The sequence below is a fragment of the Asterias rubens genome, chromosome 12 (genome assembly GCF_902459465.1).
Source record: "Asterias rubens chromosome 12, eAstRub1.3, whole genome shotgun sequence".
Classification (NCBI taxonomy): Eukaryota; Metazoa; Echinodermata; class Asteroidea; order Forcipulatida; family Asteriidae; genus Asterias; species Asterias rubens.
In genome coordinates, this window is record NC_047073.1 from 15271679 (window position 1) to 15283306 (window position 11628).

Consider the following 11628-nt stretch of genomic DNA (forward strand, 5'->3'; position numbering starts at 1 on the left):
TTATTCGCAATAATCATAGAGCTATATCTATTGACTAGAGCACTAAGTTGCCTTGTGTTTTAAAGCCACCATATAACTAACGACCATAAGCCAAGAGAATACATGATCTGGGCACATCCCGTTTGTGTACAAACTTGTGTAAAAGCTTGAACTTATGTACTGCTTTTGTATGGCTACATGCATGTAAGTGCGTTTATCCTTTTCTTTACGTCTTCAAATCAAATATGCTGCAAATGTGAACATGGATTAGAGACTGAGGTCGTTTTTGTATGCCGAGTCTGTCCCATGATGTCAGGCACTGGGCGTATATGACTGGGGTTGTTCTTGTACACCCAGTGCATGTTCCCCTGTCTGTGCCATGATGTGGTAATTTTAAAAATAAATTTGTTCTTGTTCCATTGGTTGAAGCAGATTTTGCTTTCACTTGACATTTATTATTATTATTATTATTATTTATTCGACCTCAACAAAACAAGAACAAACACATGTCTGTGGACTCTGCCCCCAGGAGGCTTCTAAAAACGTTTGCATGTATAAATAGGAAGTAAAGCCCGGTTCATACAAATTTTGACGTCACAGGGCTGTTTCCGCAGCAAATGTTTGGCAGGAGTTGAACACGGTTCACCTGTTGCAAATTTGTGACGTCAAACTTTGTACTGCATTTGCAGGAAGTATGAACTGGGCTTAAAGGCAGTAGACACTATTGGTAATTACTCAAAATAGTTATTAGCATAAAACCTTACTTGGTGACGAGTAATGGGGAGAGGTTGATGATATTAAACATTGTGAGAAATGGCTCCCTCTGAAGTGACATAGTTTTTGAGAAAGAAGTAATTTTCCACAACTTTGATTTTGAGACCTCAGATTTAGAATTTGAGGTCTCGAAATCAACCATCTAAACGAACACAACTTCCCGTGACAAGGGTGTTTTTTCTTTCATTATTATCTTGCAACTTTGACGACCAATTGAGCTCAAATTTTCACAGGTTTGTTATTTTATGATTATGTTGAGATACAACAAGTGAGAACACAGGTCTTTGACAATTACCAATAGTGTCCAGTGTCTTTAAGGGCTCTAGTCAATATATATAGCTCTATGATATGGACCAATCTTTAAAACTATAATAGTACTTGTGAATACAGTCATAAAGCAGCCAAATAGTTTGGTAGGATAGTACTTGTTTTAAAATTTGGGTGAAAAATTACCTCTTAAGGCCCGGTCACACAGTCCTCGATAACGAGAACGCTCTGGTACTATTCTCGCAAAACAAGCGCGCGCGATCACTAGCCTATAATAGTTCATCCCACGTTACCGTGTTTCAGCCAACCAGAATACAGAACACCCAAGAGGTGTGTTATAATGCAGACTAGTAGCAAGAAAGAGTTAGGATTATTCTTCAGATCAGATTATTGATGGATTTGATCACCTATTGTTTAATTAACCTAAGTAGGAATCCGATCTTTGAGGTAGGCCAAGAGAGCTGCTGTACTCTTAGCAAGGACGGCTGGCCTAGGAGTCCTGAATGGGTTGCCCCCAAGCTGTAGAGACCTGCATCCAGACAGATATGAGAATTGGGTTATAAGAAGGCAATGCACTAACAATGGTGTCTTCAAAATAATTTCAGCATCAATAAGCCTTTTTGAGGTATGGCGGTCGTGATAGGAGTGTACTGTTTGGTTTGGGTGTAAAAACAGACAAGTTTACCCAAACCTTATAGTGTTGTAGTGTTGTGTCCGCCATACCTCAAAAAGGCTTATTTATGTTGCTGTCCGTAAAATATCAACGAAATAACCCAAACTAATAATCCGAGCAAAGACCAACAAGAATGAAAATTGAAATCAACACGAAGTACCAGTGCCCAGAAAACCAGTTTAAAAAGACACTTTGATGTCATAACACAGACTGGATGAAGGTTGTGTATCTTTGTTGCAATGCATTTGCCATTGTCTTGTTTGATTCGAGTTTGTTGTAGTGTCACTTAACGGTGAAACTCTTCACTTTTGCCCAGTATGACATCAAAATGTGGTGTTTTTCACATTATTATACCATTTTAAAAAAACGTTTTCCGCAACTGTACATGTATGTAATCATTGCGCATGCATTTACATGTACCCAGTACCTTTCTATAACATAAGCAAAATTATGTTAACTTTGTTCAAGTTGATCTCTAATATATTTGGTTTTACTGTTTTAGTGTTATGCAGTTTTTCTATTTGGAAAGTCCTGTATGGTTCTTGTATTTACATTTCTATGGATTGTTGTATTTCCTCACTTTTTCCTCTTGTAAATTTGTAATATTTTTACAATTATTTTCTTATTCGCTTGTGTACATGTTATGGAATGGGCGCAATATAAATGAAAAAATTATTATTATTATTTATTATTAAAAAAATCACTACTAACTTACCGCAGTGTTTCCAAGTTACCAAGTTCTGGTGGTACCTGCATAATGTCATTATTCTGTAGATCCAGACTAGCGATCTTTGGTAGTTTCTTCAAGCTTGGGACGTCAATAATGCCAATCTGGTTGTCGCCCAGGATCAAATTCTCTAGCTGAGTCCAAGTGAAGACTACAGCTGGCACTTCTTTCAGCCGGTTGTAAGAAAGATTAATCTCCCGTAACTTGCTGAATGTAGTCCATTCTGATGGAAGATTACTTATTGCGTTGTTCCTAGTACAATCAAAACAAAAAGTCTGTATCAGAATATTTGAAATATCTGGCTTGATTAAGATTGTTTCAAAACCTTTCATAATTTATAATATCAATCTTATTGAAAAGGAAATTGTCTGCTTTTCCCAAACCATAATAATAAAGTAAAGTAAAGTCGATCCCAAGCCAGTATGGCTCATCAGGAGGGTGTTTCTATTTGGTTTCTTACGCATTAAACGAATGAGAATATTTCTATTTCCCCTGGATAGGATGCCAGTCCAGCGCAATTTACTCCCCAGCTCTCACACAGTACCCATTTGTACTCCTGGGTGGAGAGAAGCAATTATGATAAAGTGCCTCGCTTCAGGACACAAGTGTCGCAACATGGCCTGGCCAGGATTCTCACCATCTTTCTTTTATTAATTACAGAGCTTGAGTCCACCGCCCTAGACCGCTCCGCCATGACACACCACACCATGATAATGAATCAATTAAAATCAGTCAAATCATGGTAGAATTTGGAGGATTCAATCTGATTTAAAAGTTAAATGTTCATTTGTTTGTCAAACTTACCTGAGATCCAGATGTACCAGGTTGACCATCATCTGTAACTCGACAGAGAGCGTTGATAGTTTGTTGAAGCCAAGATTCAGTTCAGTCACAGTCTTTGAAAGGAGTATCAAACTGGGTTTAAAAAAAAAAGGAACAAAAAGATACCTCAAAATCTCAGATTTAGACTTCAAGGGAATAACATAAGCAATACGTAAAATCCAACTGTACCAAGCTTGTTTAGCATTTATATGTCAGTCAATGTACAAAAAAGTAAAATCAAAGCAGAGCTGCATGTTCAAATTGAGTCTTGTGGGGTTGTCATTTTCATTTAAAACAAGAACAAAATTGCAACTCTCTTTTTCTTAAGTTAAAATGGTGTAAAATTTAACTTTATTTGATACTCTTTCAGAGCAAAATTTAAACACAAAGTCATCGGACATCAAATACAAATGGGTGTGTACATTCAAAGGAGGAATTTCTGCGCCAGTCAAATTCGAAGCCGTTTTGATTGATATCATCAGAATTCAGGAATGAACGGAACATTCTCTCAACAAAAATGTACAGACAATCATTGAAATGTGACGCCAACAAAAGTTTTTGGATTTCAACCAAAAAAGCACTTGAGGGCATCAAACACAATAACATTTTATATCATTTTAAAGCAATCGCACAACATCGGTAAACAGTATTGTCCAAAGGCCCACACTTTGTGTATCCCAACTTATATATAAAATAACAAACATGTGAAAATTTATGCTCAAACGGTCATCAGAGTCGGGAGAAAATAACGGGAAAACCCACCCTTGTTTCAGTACGTTCCGCAGTGTCATATGACATGTGTTTTTTTTAATCTGTTAAATTTTTGTTCTGTTCAGAAAGTGTCCAATGGCTTTAAAGTGAAGTTAGAGACTGTTTTTCATAAGGACTCTATTGGAAAATGAAAGGATCACAAAACTACAACTTTACCATGGAGCTCATCTTTATTATCTGATAACAGTCTCCTTTCACATAACACTTACTTTGGAGGTACTTGAGTGAAGGCATTCTTGCTAAGATTGACGACAGCGACATCAGCCTCCCTGGCTGGCTCCCACAGTGTAACTGGTACCTCAGTTGCTTTCTTATTACTAAAAACAAACAACACAATTTACTAAACACATCCACTTTTATCATTAAGAAGGCATTTGCTCTGTCCAGCTGGGTGAATTTGATTGATCAAACAGGTATTGAACTTTAGGCCTGGAATTTCAGATTTGAAAGGGCAAGGCCATTTTTCATTTTACAAAGGGCACTTCCATTGTAAAATGTTAAAGTCTATCGGAAACTTTTGAAGGGGCACCAAGACCAAGACCAGGGCAACAGACACCATGTCATCCGTAGTCTCTGTGTAATACCAGGCCTGGCCCTTTTGTGAGAGTGATTTGGTTCACACATTGGAAGATTTTGTGTCAGTTTGTGACAGTGAGAGGTTTGGAGGTCAAGCTTCGTGCTTCACAGCGAGCATAATTAGCAGGATTAGAAACTTTGCATGGTGGAATTACGGTATAGCAAGGTTTGCGGCAACACCATGTAATGATAATCTCTAATTGAGTTGGGGTGGTTCTGAAAAAACCCGTTGGTTTAAACGCGACGTTTCGATCAGTATGCTCTGATCGTCTTCTGGAGAAAGCCAGACTCTGATGCTGCATGCTGCTTAAGATGATGCAGATGAGCATAATGTTAGCCATTGTGCTTACCTGTAGTCTAAGGTTTTACTAGCCACAGCTGCAACTACACCCATTGCACTTGATGGGTCCGAGGCTGATGGGCCGTCTGTGGCATCTTTGGTTGATGGCTCTTCCTCGATGCGACTACGAAGGTACTTCAGGATACCTTGGGTACCTCGCTAAAGAACATGAAGAAAAATACAATAGAGAGATCATTTTTAATTAAAATATGCCCCAAAAATGTGAAATAAGCTTATTCCTGTACAAATTAACTAGAAACGTCAGCTCTACCTCATTCAAGACACTCCTTAAAGCTCACCTGTTCCAGCAGGCTTACTAACTATTCAACTGTGCCTCAGCACCTTAGAGTAAACTTTTGATTTTGGCGCCCTATAAATGACTTCTGATAGTTTGATTGGTTGATTGATTGAATAAAAGTCAAACAAGTGAAACTCTCACGGTATTTTCACAAGAACGTCAAATACGTTAACATGTAGCGAGGTGACAGCGGGTACCTACTACATCTCTGACAGCAGTATTAACAAACAGACAATCCTACCCTCAGAAATCTGAGAAACGATTCACGGGACTTAACGGCTTTACGTCCATCTTAAGGACGAAGCAATACTGGTAATTTGGTAAAGTGTCTTACTTAGGACACACCAGGACTCGAACCCACACTCTGCTGATCAGAAATATCAAAGCTTGAGTCCAGTTTGTTGACAACATGGTCATGATACACTATTACTTCTGCATCTTAAAAAAAGTCAAGATACTTACACTAACAATATCCCTGCGTATGCCACGCATTGGGTTTCCCTCCAACACCAGCGATTTCAAAGAAGTCAGGGTACCCAACTTATTTGGCAAACTGAATCAATATACAAAAAGCAAGACAATGCATAGTAAGTATCTTTCTTTTAGATGGATCACTTTTGAGTTGACACACAATAGTCAGTTATATTATGTATTATTTTGGCAAACACAAAAATGCTTAAAATGTGCTGTTTTTTTTGTCATCAATTTAAAGATTAGTACTGAGGGTGAAAATGTCACACTCACTTATTGAAAATTTAGGACAGCTGTCTACTATGTCTCTGACCCCATTAAATTATTTGGCCTTTTGACATTTAAAGGAATTTAAAAAATAAATGATAGATAAAGACCACCTTGATATGTTGTTGTTTGTAAGGTCCAGTCTCTGCAAGCTACGGACATTTATAATCTCGTCTGGTATCTCATTCAATTTGTTGTCTCTCATAGACATTACATTGACTGTAGTCAGGTGCTCCAGATGGTCTGGGGACAAGACAACAATGCGATTGTTTCCAGCGTGAAGCTCCTGTTGGAAATAATGAATGCAAATTATTTTTGACTGTTTATCAATTCAGAGGCTTAGTTCCAAATACTGCACGGGTGATGCATTTTATTGATTAGCCCAACCTTAACCACCAGAAGTTGAATTCAATGCTCTTAATAAATGCGCTTTATAAGTCTTGTTTATTATTATTATTAACCACTCGGCCATGACACCTCTGCTTTAATAACGAACCTTGAGAGAGATGCAAGCCCTCAGTAGAGGTAGAGCAGTCAGGACGTTGTGTTGGAGATAAAGCTGCTCCAGGGACTTCATGTCGCCAACTTCTGTTGGAATTTCAGGCAGTTTGTTGTTGGATGCCTCCAAGATTCTAACAGCTACGAACAAAATGATACAAGAGTTTGTTTAATTGTTTGTTTGCTCATTTGTTTCGATGATCTTTCGGTCAAGGGAACTTGGTTAACTTCCACTAGTATACACATATTTGTCTGTGAGTTTAAGGGTTGGGATCATTGATATTGCATGTACGGTTTGCGTGCACGGGTTGCACCTTTTCAGTGACTAAGGAGCAAGACCAGCACTCATAAAGCTACTAAGCAGAAATGCTGCAAGCAAATTTCTTTGCTAAGCAAAAAATTAGTGGAGTACCTGTCGCATCAACAAAAACTTTATGGAATGAATGCTGGTAACTTGTTTCTGTGCTTAGCATTTTTTTTCACTTACAGGCTTTATGAACTGGCCACGACACGAAACAATTTATAAACACATCGACCAATCAATTATTACAGCCGATTAAAGGCACTGAACATTATTGGTAATGACTCAAAATAATTTGTTAGTTAACTTACTCGGTAACGAGCAATGGAGAGCTGTTGATAATAAAATCATTGTGAGAAACGGCTCCCTCTGAACTAACGTAGTTATTGAGAAAGAGGTAATTTCTCACTCAAATAATTAGCCTTATTATTCATCTGAAATCAAACAAATTTGTGGAACAAGGGTATTTTTTTCCTTTATTATTATCTTGCAACTGCGATGACCAATTGAGTCCAAATTTTCATAGATTTGTTATTTTATGTATGTGTTGGGATGTGAGACTACTGTTCTTTGACAATAACCCAAGGTGTCCAGCGCCCTTAACTGGTAACAATAGTTCACCTTTTAGAAGGCCCATAGTTGATGGGAGTAGCGTGATCTGGTTCTCTGATATATTCATGGTTTTGAGTTTCCCGAGCTGACCTATCGTGTACGGCAGTGTTGTGAGCTTGTTGTGCGACAGATTCTGTAGGTATAATACAAGAGAAAAATAAACAAATACCTAAAACGGATAGTCTGTAAGGTTGAATTATGGTCTTACATAAATCACTAAAGTGATGTGTATTGTGACATAACACTTTGCTCAGCAATTATTAGATTGATATGTATCTCAAGGTCAATTTTAGCTCATTGTGAAACCCTAGATTATGCACAAAAGACACCGTAGTTGCTAATGTCTTTTCAATAGAGGGCGCTATCAATTTTGTTTCGTCGGATTGGTCTATAGCAGTCTTTTTAAAAGTCAATTGGCTCAAATGTGTACCACTACTACATCCTCCATGTGTGTACTAGTCAGTTAAATACTCTTAGTTTTAGTTACGTGTTAGTTTGTGTGTTTGTTGTGGTGTTTGTTTGTTTGTTTGTTTGTTTGTTTTGTTTTTTTGAGTATCTTCCCATCAAGGGAACTCTTTTTGCGCTTACCAGATCTTCGAGGTGAATATATTCTCCTATGCCTTCGTCAACTGCCGTCAGATCGTTGAACTCTGCATGTAGGGTCAGTAAATGTCGCAGTTTAAATATCTCAGTAGGTAGACTTGTCAATTTGTTGTGACTGAAAGAAAATGATGAGAAAATAGAATTAGCTGCTGCAAATTCACCAACCTAAAGAACCTGTGTATAAATACAAATAATGGCCTTTGGTAATTGTCAAAGAGCTGTATTCTCACTTGTGTATCCCAACATATGCATAAAACAACAGAAAATCTGGACTCAATTGATCATCGAGGTTGCAAGAAAAATAATGATAGAAAAAATACCATTATTGCACAAATTGTTGTGCTTTCAGTAGCATAAAAAAGTCTTTTGTCAAATTAAATAATTTGAGTGAGAAAAAGACTGTTACTTCAGAGGGAGATGTTTATCACAATGTTTTATACCATCAACAGCTCTCCATTGCTTGTTACCATTATGCTATGATTATTTTGAGTAATTACCAATAGTGTCCAGTGCCTTTCTAGGCCCAATTTAATAGAGCTGCTAAGCACAAAAATTTGCTTAGCCTGAAATTACTTCCTTGATAAAAACAGGATTACCAACCAAACTTCCATTTGATGCATATTGCTTGTCACTAGCATACAGCTGTTGTTTGCTTATCCTGAAAACCACATGGAAATTTGGTTGGAAATCCTGTTTTTATGAAGGCAAAAATTTCATGCTAAGCTAATTGTTGTGCTTAGCAGCTCTGTGAAATTGGGCCCTGGTTACATAACAAACCTGACATTGAGTCTCTGTAGATTCAGTAACTCTCCAATCGCTGGTGGTAGAGAAGTCAACGCGTTGTCGTGGACCTATAAGAACAAACAATTAAAAAGATTAATACAGACTGTCTAACAATGTGTTGTTGTTTGGGGTTTTTTCTTCTTCTTTTTTTCCCTTCTTTTTCGCTCGCATGCCAAAGGTGACCAAAAAAGAACAAACAATTAAAAATATTATTACAGACCGTCTAACAATGTGTTGTTGTTTGGGTTTGGTTTGTTTGTTTGTTTTTTTCGTCTTTTTCGCTGGCATGACAAAGATGACCGAAAAGGTCAGAGCATCCTGACTCAAGCTTGCAGGGCACTGCATCTGTCACCTGGTAGTGAAAATGTTAATTTATATATGAATTTTGAAACGGGCACCACAGCAAAAGCACAGGACACCACAGCAGTTGCTGGTTGTTATTATTAGACCTGCCAACCATTCTCTAAGGAAAGCCACCAATGCAAAACAAAAACTTTGTGACAATAAACCCATGTAAAAACAAAAAAACTGTCAAATTTATTGGAAATAAAGCAACCTATCATGGGAGATTTTTTAATTGACATTTTGCAGAAAAAGTTGACAACATCTGTCAGCACAACTGAATGTTTTGCCAACATTCGGCCGTCAAAGCAAACCAGCGCAGTTTGTTTATCAACAATTTAAAGGTCTGTCCAATCATCCTTCATTTAATAGAGACTTACATCCAGGACAGTAAGTGCAGGCAGTTGTTGAATATCATTCGAGATCTCTTGGAGTTTGTTACAAGCGAGGATGAGTTTCACCAAGTCAGTTTGTTCCCACCAGCCATCTTCTGTCTTGTCCATCGACACCGACTTGGCTTCTTCAGGTACGTCAATGTTGATGCGCCAAACAGAGTCTGGGACTACAATAAACAAAGTAGTAAAGAGAGACTGTTAAACAAGTGAAATGTTATGTATCGTCAGTTTACTCATTCGTTTCAGAAAAATTTACTATAGTGGGACTCGTACAGTTAACGACCTCTGGATTAACAGGCCAGCACATGTATCCACAGGTCGTAGTTAGAGTCCCACTCTAGTCAATTTTTCTTTGTTCAACCCAAAATCGTTTAACATTTACTACACAGTCAGTTTCTCTTGTGAAGTTGTGGTTTATAAAATAGTACTTTGAAACTTTGAGTATGATACACCTTAGTTTGAGTGATTTTGTTTGTTTGTTTGTTTGTTTGTTTGTTTAGAGTATCTTCCCATCAAATGAACTCTGCATTATAAACAAGCTGTCAGTGTCAGAAGCCAATCTCACAAACACATTGGGTTAATTAAATGAACTCTACTATAATTAATTGATTTTTAAATAATAATGTAATTTGCACTCAATCATTTACTTGTGATTCAGACAGTAGTGAAATTCAATCAACTGTTTGTAATTAAATGAATAAAGGTCTTCCTAACCTGTTGTGAGTTCGCGATTTGATAGATTCAGCTGTCCACTACGCATTGCCTGCTTCAGCAATGCTGATGACACCCCTCCACTGACATCTTTAGCAGCAGGTTTTTGAAATCCTGCTCTGGGATTCAGGGGTACCCTTCCCCTCCCTGATGCTGGTCCACCTCCTCGAAGTCTCGACATAATGTGACTGATCAGCTCATCAAAATGTCTCCTAAAAAGCTGAACACTGCCAGTTACTAATTACCAGCAAGTGAAACCCAATAATGATGACAGACTTCAGGCCGATCGGACTTCAGAAAGACTAAAATGACCAAAGCTAGGCAAACAAATCTGGCTAAATTTGCAGCGTTATTCAGCTTTCTGACTATGGGCAATTGGTAAAAGCCGGAACTGCCTGATCTGCCTGATCTGCCGGAACTGCTAAAAAAATGAAATTTTTCGGATAATTGTATTGCATTTGAAGTCGGAACTCAGTTGGAATGGTCAAATACATCAGTTTTTGTTATAACTACTCACTAACCTGTGCAAAATATTATTCCTGGAACTCAAAAACATTAAAATTTGACTGACTTTGTTGATCGCATGACGGACAAATCGGACAGCAGGTACCAGACTATGCAACACAGACGCACGCAAAGTGGCACTGTATTCGTAATCGGGCGGTGCGTGGGTTATGGGATGGTCGCTTATAATATTGCAGGTCGGAACTCACATTGCTTGCAGTCCTACGCGGTCGCACATTGCAGGTAGGTCGGAACTCACATTGCTTGCAGTCCTACGCGGTCGCACATTGCAGGTCGGAACTCACATTGCTTGCAGTCCTACGCGGTCACACATTGCAGGTCGGAACTCACATTGCTTGCAGTCCTACGCGGTCGCACATTGCAGGTCGGAACTCACATTGCTTGCAGTCTGTCGTACGCGGTCGCACATTGCAGATCGGAACTCACATTGCTTGCAGTTATGATGAGTTCACAGGGAAACTTTTTAAAATTCGGGCCACACAAACGCATTTTGACCGCGCGCGGGCGCCCTGTTTCTCGCCAAGTTCACATAAATCGCGCGTTGTTTACACAAAGACTCCAACGCGCAAGGTCAAACCGGATGTCGCACTACGTATCTCTCGGGGCCTACGTGTGTACTGACCTAGTCTTGGTGCAAGACGTTTCTCGTTTCCCTTTTCACGCACACCGCGGCCAATTCACCAACAGCGCCCGCACCGACTCAATCCGCACCGACTCACGTGACTTAGTTCACTCACCGCTTCTCCGGGGGGGAGCGGTGAGTGAACTAAGGCCGTGTCCGAAACGACGACTTCGGCTACAGCTACGTCTAGATCAGCGCGTCTACCAGTGTTGAAGAATAGGCAGACGCGCGCGATCTAGCCGTAGCTGTAGCCGAAGTCGCCGTTTCGGAC

At 38.9% G+C, this 11628-nt stretch overlaps 1 protein-coding gene across 3 annotated transcripts; it reads right to left on the reverse strand.

Annotated features, from left to right (window-relative positions):
* Positions 1-1293: 1293 nt before the first annotated feature.
* On the reverse strand, positions 1294-11372 carry LOC117298011 (leucine-rich repeat-containing protein 40-like). Of its 3 annotated transcripts, none has more exons than XM_033781229.1 (14): positions 11358-11372; positions 10214-10628; positions 9485-9666; positions 8757-8830; positions 7965-8094; positions 7386-7509; positions 6462-6604; positions 6079-6251; positions 5690-5780; positions 4940-5088; positions 4223-4330; positions 3225-3335; positions 2409-2672; positions 1294-1549 (listed from the first exon to the last, which is right to left on the reverse strand). In XM_033781229.1, the coding sequence occupies exons 2-14, from the start codon at positions 10389-10391 to the stop codon at positions 1444-1446; spliced, it is 1833 nt and encodes a 610-aa protein (XP_033637120.1). In that variant the 5' UTR covers positions 10392-10628; positions 11358-11372; the 3' UTR covers positions 1294-1443. The 3 variants fall into 3 exon arrangements, with proteins under 3 accessions (XP_033637120.1, XP_033637119.1, XP_033637121.1); XM_033781228.1 differs by lacking the exon at positions 11358-11372 and adding an exon at positions 10732-10957; XM_033781230.1 differs by lacking the exons at positions 10214-10628; positions 11358-11372 and adding an exon at positions 10732-10957.
* Positions 11373-11628: the final 256 nt, after the last annotated feature.

Coding starts and splice junctions, on each gene's coding strand:
- LOC117298011 (XM_033781229.1), bottom strand. CDS start 10,391: ATGTCGAGACTTCGAGGAGGTGGACCAGCATCAGGGAGGGGAAGGGTA. Junction 8,831..9,484: donor CTGCACTTACTGTCCTGGAT/GTAAGTCTCTAT, acceptor TTGTTCTTATAG/GTCCACGACAACGCGTTGAC. Junction 1,550..2,408: donor GGTAACTTGGAAACACTGCG/GTAAGTTAGTAG, acceptor GTCTGGATGCAG/GTCTCTACAGCTTGGGGGCA.